This window comes from Metopolophium dirhodum, chromosome 5 (genome assembly GCF_019925205.1).
Source record: "Metopolophium dirhodum isolate CAU chromosome 5, ASM1992520v1, whole genome shotgun sequence".
NCBI lineage: Eukaryota > Metazoa > Arthropoda > Insecta > Hemiptera > Aphididae > Metopolophium > Metopolophium dirhodum.
In genome coordinates, this window is record NC_083564.1 from 19,390,878 (window position 1) to 19,408,625 (window position 17,748).

At 29.1% G+C, this 17,748-nt stretch overlaps 1 protein-coding gene across 1 annotated transcript; it reads right to left on the reverse strand.

The window, feature by feature from the left end:
- Nucleotides 1-5,616: 5,616 nt before the first annotated feature.
- Nucleotides 5,617-13,303, reverse strand: LOC132945813 (probable vesicular glutamate transporter eat-4). The gene is made up of 10 exons (XM_061015583.1): nt 13,210-13,303; nt 12,538-12,743; nt 10,934-11,004; nt 8,457-8,557; nt 7,281-7,398; nt 7,014-7,191; nt 6,628-6,902; nt 6,299-6,539; nt 6,086-6,213; nt 5,617-6,005 (listed from the first exon to the last, which is right to left on the reverse strand). Exons 2-10 carry the CDS (start codon nt 12,698-12,700, stop codon nt 5,823-5,825), a joined length of 1,458 nt encoding a protein of 485 aa, XP_060871566.1. The 5' UTR covers nt 12,701-12,743; nt 13,210-13,303; the 3' UTR covers nt 5,617-5,822.
- Nucleotides 13,304-17,748: the final 4,445 nt, after the last annotated feature.

Below are 17,748 nucleotides of genomic sequence, written 5' to 3' on the forward strand. Positions count from 1 at the left end.
ATGAGTAATCTTATATTACATTTTCAAATCTTAGATTTAAAAAGAAAAATTTTTATGAATTCTCAACTCAAAATAATTTGCTATTTTTCGTGATTTTTCCGTATTTTGTCAAAATTTGAACTTTAAATGCTTATAAATAAAAACGGTGACTAAGGATTTTTAATTTTTTTTATCTGCCTTTGAAACAATAACCCAGGAGCCTTCTATTAAATTTTCAAGCTTTTTTACTCAACAGATAAAATTTTATTGATATTTATAGAAAAAAAAACTAAAAAAATTGTTAACAGCTCAAAAAGAGTCAAAATATTTTCAAAATTTTATGGTGTATAGAAAATGCTAATATAAACATTCAGTCAAAATTTCATGTCCCTACAGTCATTTGTTTTAGAGTTACACCAAAAACCAAAATCGATTTTCTCGAAAACAAATTTTGCGTAAAAATTCCAGTTTTTCCTTAATTTTTCTTTTGTTTTTCACGTCGCTTGTGAATTTTTACTTTTGACCCCCCAAAGTACCAACTAGATTCACTTTCCTATCAGAAAAGTTACTATTGAAGAAAATCCAAGCACTTTTACTGTCCTAAAAGGTGATGACAGACACAAAAAAAAAAAATAAAAAAAAAAACACACATCATTGTAAAATCAATACATTCATCGCTTCGCTCAGAATCTAAAATGATAATATAAATTGATAACAATGTGTAGAGTTTCATTCGAGGAAAGCGAGAAAAAAATTTTTTGAGTCGGCAAATTGATAGATATACACCCCCCCATGAATCTTAGTTCGGGACGGCCCTGATTGTTAGCAGTATTTCTAGTACGGCCGTATGCGACGTGGGTCAAAATAAGATACGGTTGTCGGGCACGCAATTTTGTAATTAATATTTTATATATATAGCTATTACAAAATTGAATATTTTATTATTTTTTTTTTTTTTGTATATTTTAAACGGGCGAACCTAGTTACAATTATATTATAGACATACGTCTTGGATTACAATATAATAATATTAATACTTGTTATCACATTTTACTAATCTTAAAAATTATAATATGACAATACAGATAGTATGAAATAGGTAAATGACAGGTTTGAGTAAGGTATGTGGAGAGACAATTATGATTGAAAATAATTCACTAAAAACAAAAATGGTTAAGAATACAGAATAAAGTTGTATAACATTGGAATTTGACTTAATGAGATATTGACATAGATTGTAACATTTAAACAGCTAAAATATTATTAAGGTAAAAATTAAAATTATTTAAGGAGACGCTGGAAAACAGATCAACATTAAAATAATTAACTAGTTGCATTAATCTATTTATAGGAGTATTTTGACCATAGTTTGAACGTTGAAGTCGCACACAAAAAGTATTCAGTTGCCTAATTCTACGATTTGGAATATTAAAATTCAATGAAGAAAGTAGTTCCGGACAGTTAATATTCCCATTCGTTAATTTAAAAATAAAACATAGATCGAGTCTTTTCCTTCTATTGACAAGGGTTTCTAACTTGAAATACGACAATAATGGTTGATACGATGAGTGAGGCGCACGTTCGATACAACATCGGAATTAAACGATACGTAGAAAACGGTTTTGAATTGATTCATGGGGACCATACTGTAGATCCTTAATATAGTAATTAGTAGTGATCTAACGTAGGAACAGTAGAGTGATTTTAACGGTAAAGGATTTACAAAGTCGTTACAGCTACGATTTATGAAACTTAACATTGAAGAGGCTTTATTTTGGATATAAATATAGTGATCATTAAATGAAAGAGATGGGTCAAAATAAATTCCCAGGTCCTAACCTAACCTAACTCGATCTAATTTAATGTTGTTTAAATAATAATTATATAAAGTTGGATTGCGATTTTTAGAAAAGGTTATAATTTTACATTTGTTTATGTTTAAGGATAAATTATTTTTAGTGCACCAGGTATCTATTTAGATAATCATTATTTTTCATAACAAACGCGTACTTGTAAAACTGTATTACAAAAATATTGATTATATAATTTAGCAATATATTAATTGTTTTCTTATGTTTAACTTAAAAGTAATTGTTGTTGTTTGTAGTATCTACATGCAATTTTTCCTGATTATTATTATTATAATTATTATATTAACCAATTGGGATTTTTTAATGGGGGGGGTTCAACCCCCCCTTTACCTATGCCCCTGGTTACATCTCATAATTATATTATGACCTCCATGCGTGACGCTTAAAATAAATAAAACCAAATCGTTTCTTTCATGAAATATATTGTTGTCTTATAAATTATAATTATAGCCTAATTGTTGCATAAATCCCTGCATTACCTTTGCCGTTATCGATGAATGCTGCAGAGGCGTGACAAATAATAGTATGTGTGGCTCGTGCGGGAAGTCAATTCCCCGCCCTTGCCATCACACAATATACTGTTTTGTCACTCCTGCACCGAAAGTTTGGTTTTCGACCGCGGTTGAAACGTTGGAAAGCGACCTTTTTCCGTCAAGCGGACCGTAAAGTGGAAATCCCCATAGTGCCGCGGGGCGAAAAAGTGGAAATCCTCAAAAGTGCTGGGCGCGTATATCACGCGTATTCCGTGCACAACCAGACACTGAAATCTATACCACGGTCCTTGCAAAACATAAACTTTTGGTTACATCTTATATACCTACATAATATTATAATCTCCTTGCATGACGCGCAGACATTTTTATTTCGTGAAATCGTTTTCGAAGAATTAACTGATTGTTGCATATATTATAATTGCCGTTTTTTGTGCGCGTCGCATTAACTAAGTAATAGAAAACGGGTAAAACGCGAGGATTTGAAACAGCGTAATAAGATCTGCATATTATGCATTTATAATTATTATAATTTATAAATTATAACAATTTGGTAACTTTAACATCAATTTTAATGATGAGAAATCGAAAACTTTTAAAACTTTCCTTATGGACATATTAAATTTACATATATGATAAACAATCCAGCAGAATCTACAACGAGATATGACACCACTATATCGATGCAGTATTTTCAAGATATTTGGAAAAAAATACATCACAAACATAGGTACGTATCATATTCCGCTATTTCAGTTAGGTATCACAGGCCTGTAATTTCGATTATTGAATATGATTAATGATTAGTATAATAGTAATTAAACAGTAATAATAAACATTTTCATTTTCATTTATTTTTCACATTTCGATACCTACTTAAATACATTTACTTATTGATATTAACTTTTATTTTGAATGGTTCCACTAAAATGTATTTGTAATCTATGTATAATATTTGTTGGAAAAGAAACTTCGTTTCTACCGGGTGTCCCATGACACCACTCACCTTTTTATTTACCGGAGTCCTGTGGTTACAAAATCCGTAAGCAATCTGTGAATAAATTTTAATCTACGGTTAAATCTTAAATAGGTATAAAATAACCGTCGTTGGAGGCGTAGTCCCGTATCGCAGTGGGATGTCGACCGATTACTAGTGTGATCAACCAGGGTTCGACGCTCTCCCAGTGATGAAAGTTTTTTCACTGTTTTCCACTTGTCGCACCGGCATTAATAAGACATCTATGTGTGACCGTTATTCGGTTCTATCCATTGCCGCCTTTTCTTGTACATATGTGTACATATAGTTGTCGTCATACTTTGGCTCCCGGTGTTCGTACCCACTTGATGATACGATATTTTTTTTTGCCTAATGAAAAATAAATATAAATAAGGTTGGATAAACTGGTACCTATTGTATAAAATGTTTGGTGTTTCTAATGTTAGAATTATTCTTGTACCTATTCAAATTTATCCTGTGGGGAGCCCATTCGTTTTTATACGCATGACAAAAAAAATGTTTAAAAAATAAATGTCATGTTAAACGCCGTGATGACAAAATTAGACATTTACTAATAGTTATTTTAACACCAAGTACCTTTACCAACAAAACCTTTAATGAACTGTGATCTACTGAACTATGAAACGGCATGCACCTTTTATTGCACCAATTATTCGTTCACCAACTTAGCACTATAATATTATTTTAACGAGGTTCGTGTTATTTCGATTTGTATTATTTTGACGCGATTTATACTTTTAGGTGGTCTTTTTATTATATAATATGATATATAACATTTCACTTCTTACAAATTTAACTATATACGGACACACGCGTTGTTTTCAAAATTGTACGTTTATATACGACGACGAGCAAGCGATGACGATGACGAGTATTATCATTCTAATGTTATGATATAAATATTTAATTTAAATAATATTGCTAGAGTATAATCACGGATTAAATTTTCATTTAATCTGTGGTATAATAATAATTATGACATTATATTTAGGTTATAGGTAGGTATATTATATTATTATATTACTATGGCCCAAACCATACAATGACTAGAAGGGATTAGTGTTATATTATTTGGTAAGATATAAAATCTTTTAATTTTCAACCCATAAATATACGATTTAGTTGATCGTGATTGCTATTTATTGATAAAATTGTGCTATCCAATTTCGTCAGTATACCTAAAGTAGCTATATACACATTTTTCTAGTTGTCTTTTCTTATAATACTATGCAATATTATTAACGAATAAATTTGTTTTTCTTTCTTAGGAAATAGACCGTACTTCGTTTATTGAATCCTTGACGAATGATGATAAATTATACTATTACTATAGATATAGCATAGGCAGTGATATTAGTAGTAGGTATCTTAACTACTTACGTGTGAGTTTCCGGTTGTCGTTTGCGCATCACTTTTGACCTTTTTTGGAAGACTGTTATGCATCGTTCGATTTTTAAGATACCCATCGTTTGCGCATCGACCGTTTACCTTACGTTTTAGATCATATATAATTTGTGCATCAATATTAATTAACAATGAACTGAAAAAAACGATATGCTTATATATTTATTTACTTTTAATTACCTTTTACTCAAACTATAATAGTACCTATGTATATAGTAGGTATTTCTTTTTTGGAATAAAAATGTGATTTAATAGTTAAACAATTTTAAAATGTTAAAATATTTTGCAATTTTTTAGATTTTGATATATTAACAAAAACGTGTGCTTATGTATCTTTATTATTTTTAAACTCTAAAATCTTAAATTATTCATTGCTACCTATATATTATGACCATATAATATATGTATGTACCTACATTTATATAATCATGATTACAGTTCAATTGAATTAATCCTATTTATTTTTAATTGTTTTTTATCTATCTATTATATCTTTATTTTATCTATTTATTATATACTATTTTATCTATTTATTTATTATGTATTATGTGAGTTATGAAAGTTTTATACCCTTCTATTGTTCAGCAGTGGCAGATATATCCTAGTTCTGAGAGGGGGGTGGTGAATTTAAAATCCACAGAGGTAAATACAACCCTTCTCATTATTTTATATTGTAATAATGTATAGCGGTGGTAAAAATCCAAAGGAGGGGCGGTGCACCAATAAATTACTCCCCCCCCTTTCCACCACTGTTGTTCAGTAGGTATGTTGATGCGCATATTATGATGTACGATATTTAAATATAAACAGACGATGCGCCGTATGAGGCCGTATGAGTACATTTATGCATAGGTAGGATATTCAACATTACGATAAAAGACCATGTAATCGTATTTAGTAAAGAAAAGGGGTACGCACGCAATCGTATTCTACCCTTATATTATAAGCAACTACACAAAACACAAACATATAATTCGCGTGTTCGTACGATTATATTTTAATATAAAATGTAGTATACGTATTATTAATTATTATAACGCATAATTGTTCCATAGTACGTCATGGTAAATTATTATAATTTTTTGTAGTTTTCAAGTTTTCAACCATATTTTGTTGATTTTCTTCTACCGGTTCATCTGCTGCCCATGGTTGTGTTTCCGCGGAACTGAAAATGGCATACAATACAGCCACCGCAAAATATATTATCGCCATCAGGATAGCACTTTCGACTTGGGTAAGTATCTGTATTCAAATATAATTACGACAGTTAACTTCATTTAATACAAATGAGAACATATAAAATACATATTTTATATTATTACCCCAGAACTCAATACTCTATGTATGACATTGGCCCACAAAAAGTTAGAAATAACATGTATGTTCAACAGCAAACCATATATTAGACTGACATATTTTGGTGCGATGTCAAAAACATTTATGTAGAATCCTATACAAAACCAACGTAATTTAGATTGTGAACATTATAAAAAATAGTTTTCAATATTTTATGTCTTACATGCATTTATACTTACCGAAAAAATAAAGATATTGCATTTCTATGTTCATATAATAACATATTTTATTGGTTCTTAAAGTATTGCCTAAAATGGCTTCCAGAATAAGAAATATGCCCATTACACCGAAATATGAGCAACTCCAAAACTTTCTGACGTTAGAGGTGGAAAAGGATACGGTGATTTCTGGAACTAATTCGACCAGAAAGACAAAGAGTAGCAATAATATGATGGTGTAATTTCTCATAGTCAATGCGTCCTGTGTAATCGAAAATTCGTTAAAAACTAGTTAAAACAGAGCTATAATAACGTACACTTTTAATAATATATTAAAAAATAACACATACGTCATTATTGTATAAATCGTCGTCATTTATTTCACTAAGTCGAGCATTACACACGTATAGTAAGACAACCACAAGGATTGGCTTAGAAGTGCAAATCGATTTCCATGGAATGCCCGATACTATTGATCTGATTAATGAAACGCCAGATTTTCCGGAATAATATCGTGGGTTGTTCGAATCTCCAAACAAAATAAAATCGCAGTTCAGGCTCCAAAATGAATAATTTCCATTGATCGCGTACAACCACAAAACGTACCACGCCAATCCAATCGCGCCTATAATGAAGTACATAACGTACCGTATAGGTATGAAAATATGCAATTATTATGTTATGCAGATATTCGAGTGCTCTGCAGTATTACGATTTAATTATAAGTGTATAATACCAATAAATAGAGTTAACGTATAAGATGAATTTGTATCGTGGAGTTTATCAACAGTATCATGGAGATAGTATCCATCATATAACAGCATGGACAATACCACTGGAACGTGACGGATTGACTGTTTATTCAGTGGAACCCAATAGGTCCAAACCCTGTTAAACGACGTATCCACCACGCCCTATAGGACAATAAGGCACAAAACCCATTACTATATTTACTGCTGTGTGCTATTAAATTGCACTTGGCAATGAAGAATCTTATTTTTACCATTGTCGCTCCTCGTAATAATTGTACGAAACATTGTGTGTGAGTGTTTAAGTAACTTATACTCATGACTAAAATTAACTGGTTAATCGATGATATGGTGACGAAAATTCCTAAAATACTAAAAATATCATTATAAAATTAGACTACATTATGAAAATTTTTTGGTGAGGGGTAGGGCTAGGATTTATACACGTTCGTTTGTTATTAGTACTACCTAATAGTACCTAGTTGGAATTTGGTTGTACAAGATAAAAAAACGCGTAATACCTATTATTTATTTAATACGACTAATTAAATACTTTTGTTTTGCATATCTAAATATGTTTGCACTAATAATACATGTCCCGTAGAATATTTAATGTATTCAAAGTAGACATTTTATTTCGTAGCTCGTACTTGGTGATTTATTAAGAGGGATGAAACCTTTCGTGTTTTTAGGAGTAATATTTAGGCAATTTATGTGACAGTTACATTTTGGCTACCTATAATATGTCAATCATAGAGTAATATAGAGGTGCCGTTCCCTATTACGATTGTATAACCGAATTGTCGCCACAAACAAAATATTATACTGTGTCGGTTAGCTCAATATTTCCTCACTAGGTTGTGTTGAAAACTACATATAGAAAACAAGGTGTATTGATACACCTTGGTAGAAAAATGATAAGTGATAACCATGCCTACAAAATAATTGGATAAGTTGGCTAATCTGTTTGGATTTGTACAATACTTTAGTCCATAATTATTATGAAATGGTATTACTATAAATTGTGTCTGCGTTATTGACTTCACGTTTTAGAAAAAAACAGCACCTCTATATATTACTCTATGATGTCAATGTGTGAGTAGTATATGAACATAAGTGTGTGTAATTTTTTATCACAGTATATTATATCTAATATCAGTAAAATATAATTAAGTCATTAACTGTAGTCTATATTAACTATTTATAATATAACTTATAGCCCGTATAGGTTATATAATGTGCATAGGTTTGTACTTTGTATCAATATAAGTTAAAATCTCAAGAATTTGAATAAATTAATTTACTATATATAATGGCTATACATATATTATATAATTTATATTGCATTTAAAATATAAATCCTAGCCCTATTATAGATATCAATTTATCGTATTATAACGATTAACGATTTTATTGGAGTACTCGATTACTTGTGAGCCGGATAAACAGTGACTAATAAACCACCTAGTATTACACCAATATAATATCCATACGTAGCGTAAGACAAGCAATCATAATGGGAAAATTCAACCTGGAATTATAATATAACATTATTTAAATGTATAAATGTATGAGTAGGTTATTTTACTTATTAACAGGGTTGCGAGTTTATAGCACTTCAAATTGCATAAATATGCGATAAAAATATGCAATAAAAACAATAAAATATGCCATATAAAGCAGAAATTTATTAATTAATAGTTTTACACTTTTATCCCCAAAAATTAGCAGATAGGAAAAGTTTAAAATTAGAACCAAAAAATACGAAATTATGAACGGCACGGCGTTGCTCACGTCGCATCAGCATTCAGTGCGGCCACGTAATTGGTCTATTTACTAAATATCTATAATAATTATAATATTTACTTTGACAATTCGATTGACAAAAATGTAAAAATACATCTACTAAAATTAAATTTCATAAATTATGACCAATTTTGATTCAAAAACAGGTAAAAATGCAAAACATCTCAAAAAATCCAAAAATAGCACTACCTAATATCTAAAAAATCGCAAAATAACATTTTAGATTCTGAGTGAAACGATGAATGTATTGATTTTACAATGATGTGTGTTTTTTTTTTATTTTTTTTTTATTTTTTTATTTTTGTGTCTGTGTACACGATAAGTAGTCGAAATAATGCTTCGATTTTCGACTTCAGTATCTTGTTCGATGGGAAAGTGAATATCGTTGGTGCATTGGGGAGGTCAAAATTTTAATTTCCCAGTAGTTTTCAAAAGCGATGTGAAAAACAAAAGAAAAATTAAGGAAAAACGGGAATTTTTACGCAAAATCGATTTTTAACAAAATCGATTTTGGTTATTGGTGTAACTCTAAAACAAATGACCGTAGATGCATGAAATTTTCACTGGTTGTTTATATTTGCATTTTCTATACACAATACAATTTTGAAAATAATTTGACTTTTTTTGAACTGTTTACGGACATTGTCAGTTTTCAGTTTTTTTAAATTTTTTTTCTATAAATATCAATAAAATTTTATTTGTTGGGTAAAAAAGCTTGAAAATTTAATAGAAGGCTCCTAGGTTATTGTTTCAAAGGCAGATGAAAAAAATTAAAAATCCTTAGTCACAGTTTTTTTTTATACACGTTTAAAGTTCAAATCTTGAAAAAATACGGAAAAATCACGAAAATTTGCAAATTATTTTGAGTTAGAAATTCATAAAAAATTTTCTTTTTAAATCTAAGATTTTAATATCTAATACAAGATTCCTCATAAGTTTGTCTAACTTTATCAAAAAAAAAATTTCTACAAGAAAGTCAAATTAAATTTTTATGAGCGTTTTAAATTCATATTTTTACAACATTAGATATTCACTCGATTTCTCATGTACCGATTTCCTTATTTTCTTGTAATTCAAAAACGAATAACTGTAGATACATGAAAATTTCACTGAATGTTTATATTAGCATTTCCTATACACAATACAATTTTGAAAATATTTTGACACTTTTTGAGCTGTTTACGGGCATTTTCAGTTTTCAATTTTTTTAGTTTTTTTTTCTATAAATATCAATAAAGTTTTATCTGTTGGGCCAAAAAGTGTAAAAATTTAATACAAGACTCCTGATATATTTTTACAATAGCAGTTGAAAAATATTGAAAATACATAGGCACAGTTTTTTTTTTATAAGCATTTAAAGATCAAATTTGGACAGAATTTATCAAAATCTCGAAAATTATCAACCATTGTAATTAATAAATTATAAAATGTTCAGTTTTTATAGCTAAGGATTGAAAATTTAAAACAAGATTCCATGTAAATAGATAATTCGGTTACCAAAAAATCTAAAAAATACACAAGCACAGTTTATTTGTATAGTCATTTTAAGTTCAAATTTGGACGAAATTACATAAAAACCTAGAATAACTATTTTAGTTATTTTGTTGTGATTGTATAATATTATTCGTGGGCACTTGAAACTTCTAATTTGTAATATTTTCATCGATATATTATGATGATAGTATCACGGTTTGTTGTTGATGTATAACGCGTTATATGTACCTAATGGATATTGTGATATGATTAATTTGGAATTTATTATAGGTCAATTTTTTTTTTAATACCATAGATAAGTGTATAATATGTCTTATACCTAGACTGACATATCGTCTCCACTCAGAATCGTTTTTCTTATACAATGATATATCATTGAATTCAAATTTAATACCATCCATTATACAGTGACCCACTTGTAACCTACAGTACAGCAGAGCGACATCCACTTGCCCACCTTTTTAATTTGAGTTCTCTGTATTATATAAAACACATTTTTAGCTTACTCTGCTATTTCTTAAGCATCCCATAAGAAATATGAAAATGCTATAAAATCCTAACCCTATTGTTATCATTAAAAACAATTATTGGACTAACAGTCACTCACTTGATTTTTTAGTGCCAAAAACCAAATAAAATTATAAAATATGCTCAATTGAAGCGCCGTGATAAATAATCCTATAAAAAAATTAGTTTATCATACACACAGCACACATATATTATTAATTATTATGTACTATGCTACAGTAAAAGTACAAATACCAGGGAAATGTACAGTCTTGTAAAAGATAAAAGATGATTAAATATAATATATAAATCTACTTATATAATAATCAAAAGAACACATTTTGATTACTTCAAAACTGTTTCATTTAATGTTTTGTCAGTCCGTAAACAATAATATAACAGTTAACAACCAAACTTATATTTATATATTTTTTTAAATTACATTTAAATATTTTTAAATAAGACGACGAAAAACTATATTTGAATTCAATTCAGAATATATAATGTAGTATGTAGATAATAACAAAAAAACTCAGAAAACAACATTTATAACGTTCCTTTAGCAGTATATTATTGAATTTTGCTATTGATATTTGACAGTAGTTCTTAACTTCTAAGTCTGTATTTTACAGATTACATGGTGATTCGTCAAATATGCTCACTTCCATTTTTGAAATTTTATTTATTTAAATTTTGATTTTTGGAATTCTTAAATATATACTCAAAAATTCTTTTCTCTTTTAAAATTCTTGATTTTTTTGTACTGTCACGGCTAGGACACTATTTAAGTATAGCACAAAAAAAATTCTAGAATTTGAAAAAATTGTCTCCAATAGTATAGGTATTTTAAACTTCCAAATATTATACTTAATATTATACTGTTTGATGTTCAATCGGTATAAAGGTTTGATTATTGGTTTTTAAACTACCCAATACCCATATTATGTATTAAATACCTATGTTAGGTAGACGTTGTACATTTTATCTAAGAACCGTCGAATTATTAACGCGAAAATATATTTATATTATTATGGATGGCGACTAGACAAACCTGGGTGGCGGGGATATAACAAATTAACAAATCAGTAGGTACCACATAGATAATATAAGAATGGATAGGACATAAGAACTTATCACATGAAACTTTAGTGATACTATTTTTAAGGTTATATGGGGCAAATATTGATATGATAATTGATAAATAATAATTAATATTTTTAATATTTTAAATATTTAATAAAGTTTAGAGTAATTTTCCAGGCACAAGTGGTACAACAATCAAAATACAAACTGACAAATATCTAAATATAACTGACTATCATGTCATTCATTATTATTTAATAAAATAGTTCTGCACATAACCTTAAAAAGCCCCATATCGTCTTTCTCTCTTTACGTTCTCTCTCCTCTAAAAAAGCACACGACCCCATATGGAACTGGTATAGGTATGTCCTATACTCCTGTCCATTCTTATATTATCTATGAGGCACCACCGGTACCAGATAACATTAAGCGCGTTTTACTACTAAAATAATAATGTTTAAATGATAATTATTGCTGGTAGACGGTTGAAGACAACTGAACATTACCAGAATGTCGGCAGCTAACACAAAGCCATATTTTATTAATAGTATTAAGTTGTACATCAAATCGTCAGTGATGGAATAAATTCTTATCGACAACATATACTACAATTTTATTTACCTATAAGTCCAAGCAAAACTACTGCGTATCCTCTGTTCCAATATGTAGTTTTCAAACGGATAAATCTGTCGATGAATCTGGATGACGTTTGTTCTGATAATTGGAAGTCAGGTGGAAAATCCCGTTTACCGGATTTACTGATCACGTTTTCCTCAAAATTCATCCTCCAGTTTGTACGATAAATAAGTTAGCGAAGACGGGTTCAGCTAAGCATATTTTTGTCAGTTAACGCTCAACACTTAAGATGGTTATAATAGAGAATTTATTTTTATAATTATGTACCAAAAATACAAAAATATTTCTTTAAAATCGTTACTAAAAATAAGTTATTATTTACTTATATTTTTTTACATTTATCATTTTTTTATACGTGTAGATAATATAATATAAAAATGTCGTTCCACTATTAATTCCAAATTTTTGCAGTTATAATAATATGTTGTAAACTTATTGACTTAGTCTTAATAAGATATTTTTAAATAATGCGAATTGCCAAATTAACTTATAAAAATAAAAATAATATGTATATTTACGTAACGATTCCGTTCTTTATAGTTTATTCGACATCATAATAATTTAATATGAAGTATGTACCTATTATATATCGTACTTAATCGTCTAACAATATATTATAACTACTTATATGTATATTAGTATAGGTAAGACACTTACATCAATAGTTTCCCGAACGTTTTTAAATGTGTAAAAACGATGATCCGCTGTCGTGTAACTTGCAGTCTAAGCGTGTGGTGTAACTGGTGTGAGCAATGAATAATATGTCATAAATATACTGAAAGTATATATATAGAGTATATAAATTATACATAAACCATATGGTGCAAATTAACTCTATGATTAATGTGTATAAAATATGATACTATTATTTATCTTTAGTCTATAATCCGCATATTGAATTCGTCAAAATAATATTATTATGTTATTTTTGGTCTATAAAAATATGAGTCAACAAAACTTTATAATAATAATTTGAAGTATATATTTTTATAGTTAATTTAAAAAATGAAATAAAATAAATTAATCACCGACGAGTATGATTTATTCACCGGGTGGCGTATTTCCCGATCCTAATCTGATTCAGCTCGAGGCGCTGAACCAACATAAGGTTTGTCATTTTAATACAAACACCAAAAACAAAATATTATATAATATTAAATTTTACATAAATTATTGAGCTAAATAAAATCAGGCTGAGTACCTATACGTGTTACATCATACAGGGTTGTGGTATAAAATTGTCATTAACCTATTAATATAAAATATATTGTTAAGTTATCTTATAATGTTTGTAATAATAATAATAATAATACGTAATAATAATTATATACGTAAAATATTTTAATCAGACTGTACATAATGTTATTGTATAAAATTATAATGTTAATGATATTTTGTTGCATTGAGCTTCTTTGCTGGTATATTTGCTCCTAAATTTCTTTCGACTTTCTTTTTTTTTTATTGAATTGTTTCGATTTTAGATGGGCTTGAATACGTTTTGATCCTTTATAGTGAGTCCAGCTCTATCTTTGACGTGCGATTGCAGTTAGTTGTACACTTATATTTTTTTTTATGCTCCGCTAAAACAAATTCACAAAAGAGCTTATAACTGAGCATGCGTTTGTTCTTTTGCCAAATTACTATTAGTTTTTTTTTTTATTTAGCATTGAAAAATCTTTGTTAGTTATGACCAAATTGCAAATTGAATTGAAATTATTTTTCAATTGTTGTATTTCGAAATCATATTGTGGATTTATATCCAATATATTATTATCTTGATGTGGGCATTGTTTCACTTTGTTTATATCGACCTTTTATTTCAGAAACATATAAATTAGTGGTATTATTTAGATTTGATTCGATATTCAATTGATTGAAATCAATTAATTTATTTGAGTATTACATATCACCAAAATAAGTTTCTTCCATTTTATTTAAATCACCTAGTACAAGTTTGGCTAAACTTGCTCTATCAATTGTTGATATTTCTGGGCTTTTTCTCCGCCTACCTTGGATAGCAACAGCGCGCCCTTTGGTCACAGGGCTGGACTGGTCCAGTGGTCTATACTGTCCTGGAGGACAGTGGGGGGCCGCTGTTCTTGACTGGTTCGATATTTTATCCAAAATAACTGCTAATAAAAAAAAAAAATAGTGTTACGGCGCGTTTAATTCCGTGTGCCGAGTGTTGCCGCCGAGTTTATATAATAATATGTAATAATATAATATTAATTGTTTGTGCTTTGCGTTCGTTTTTGTTCCGTATACTTTGTTCGCGCTGCACTGTGCAGTGCTCATAATATGCTGCAGTTGTTTGCGACACGTCCGCATGTCACTATATTGCGCATTCGCATTGTTCGTCGCGTTTACATTATTGAGTCAGTGTCATGAAGGGGGCTGCAGCTCACGTATTTTTCATACGTTTTAGACCAATAAACGGTGGTAAATTACACATACTTCGGAATGTCCGATTTAAATTTTTTATACATGTTTGAATTCATTGATAAAATATCTAGGTTTCTTAGGAAGTCGATTTTCAATTTTCAATTTAAAATGACCTTAAAATAACCATTTTTTTTTTATAGAAATCCCATGAAATAATTGCATTGTATTTTAATTGCATAACTACGACACGAGCACCACGCTATAACGTGATGTCGTTCAACTATTGTTTGAGCTCAGTCACGCAAGCCTCTTCATATATAATCTACATATCACTTAAATCGTTTTCATATAGTATTAAATGTTTTATTTTTAAAAAAATTACAAGATAATTTTAATAAACAATAATATACAATTTACAATTTTTATTTTCGGCTTGGGAGAAAGAATAATATGAATAATACACGTCTTAAAAACTGATAGGTTTAGATATGAATTATGAATATGTTATAAACGAGTCACAAGGAAAAATTAAACGCAATGGAATGATTTCAAGCACTATTGTCTATTATAATTCATTTGTTCATGAAACGATTACCTTACACATTACAAATTATAAATAGTTAATATAAAATATAAATCATATCATAACAATAGTGCAGCTTACATTTGGCCAAATAGAATGGTAATTATTGTAGTATGTAAATATGACGTATACTCTAATGAACTATGCATTCTCCAAGGAAAATGTCGAGGTCTAAAATGTACAAGCTATTGCCGAAACGATAGGGTTTTATAATATTATTAAGTCTTGGAGACCCCTAGAGGAGATAAAATGGGGGATTTTCAAACAACTGTAAGTTTCCAATGCAAATATGTAATTTGTCACTAGTTATTATTTTTTTTAATGCTTTGTTATTAAGTACCTACCTATACTTAAGTCTATTATTATGAGTTATAAGTTATAACTATATACTAAGTATCTAAATATACAATTTTACCTATAAAAAAAATATTTCTATCTTTTATAGACTAATAATTATACACATGGGGGACGGAGTGGCCGAGCAGACTAAGGCATCGGTTGTGACGCGCACCGACGCCGGTTCAAAACCTCGGCTGTGTGCGGCATTTTTCTTCGGGCAAGTCACAGTGTCTGGAGAGAAGTGCAGCCATCCCCCACCCGGGCATGCCAAACTGTGTAAATGTGTTTAAACCTACAGTAGGTACTCTCCCACACAGTTGAAAACCACTCCCAATGGCCTAAGTTGCCGCAAGTTAATTAAAAAAAAAAAAAAATTATACACATACAATTATATACATATTTAGATTGTTCAATAAAATTCTTTATTTGGACTATAATAATATAGGTATTAAAGAAAAAAGTTATTTTTAAAAATAAACGTAAACATTAATCCTATATAATAATACATATTATAAAGTTATATATTTATTTGTTCATAGCTTAACAACCGCAAAGGGTAGAATACAGTAAATATTATTATACATTAACATACAAAACATATATATAAATATTTACAGTTGTTATTTAGCTAAATTTTCAGTTTGGAAATTGAATCATAATTAAATTCAAAATATTTCATACTACTGACCAAAATTCTAGGTTCAATCTCACTGATGCACTATAGTGCCGGATAATAGATAGCGTGTCTTTGAAATCAGAACATGTTGTTTTTATGAAGCCAAGTACTTTTAAGAAAATTACTGTCGATTGAGTTTATATGATCGTTAAAGTTAATAGCATTGAGTATAGATTGTGCTATTTATACATTATACTCGATGCTAATAGGTAATAAATAAGGACATAAGGTACATATAATAATATAAATAATAGTTAATAATAGATATGAATTGGAAATTGAAGCATCAATATTGAATTTAAAATGTAAATAGGAAGATATAAAGGTAGTCCTAAAATAATTGAGTGACATTTTAATTTAGGCACTCTTTATTATACTTAACTTGTTTTTTTTTTTTTATTGATTTTTAGCCCGGCAGCTGAGGCCATTGGCTATATTTTAGTTTTTACTGTAGGTTATTAAGTTGGTAGGGGGAGGAACACGTATGTGTTTAGTTTGGCAGAATTTTTGATTGGGCACCCGTAGGCATCTGCCATACCCGGGTGGGGGATGGCGACACTTGTTCTCCGGACACCGTGAGTTGTCCGAAGAAAAATGCCGCCCATGGCCTAGGAATCGAACTCGGGTCGACTGCGTCGCAGCCGACGCCTTAGTCCGCTCGGCCACTCCGTCCCCCACTTTACTTGTTTATTGCATTATATATTTATATTAATGAGGTTTTAGAATACAAATTTTATAAGAATTAAAAATAAATCGATAATTAATGCTTAAAAGATGAAATTCAGCTGTGATAAAAAAAAAAATTGTATGCAGAAATATTTATCTTTAGTCATTTAATAGGTATTTCAAACCCGAAAGTCTGTTATAACCCGAATGGAGTTTTCGTCTGACATGTCATTTAAAGGATAAGTATTTTGAAAAGATCATATAACTTAACATACTCTAAGTTGATATTTTAAATTATTTCATGGACACCATCTTTGGAGTGTTAAAATATGGAAAATATGGAAAATGTTTAAATGTCATACATATAAATCAAATTTAGACTATAACTTATAAGTTATAAGGCATTGATTAATTATTTCTTAATATATAATTATCAACTACCTATTTCTTAATGGTAATGAGTCTTTTGTTTAGTTCATAAGACTTTGATATATAATTTTGAAACTAATGGAAGAGGATATACGTTAAGTACGCAAAAATAACAAGTAAT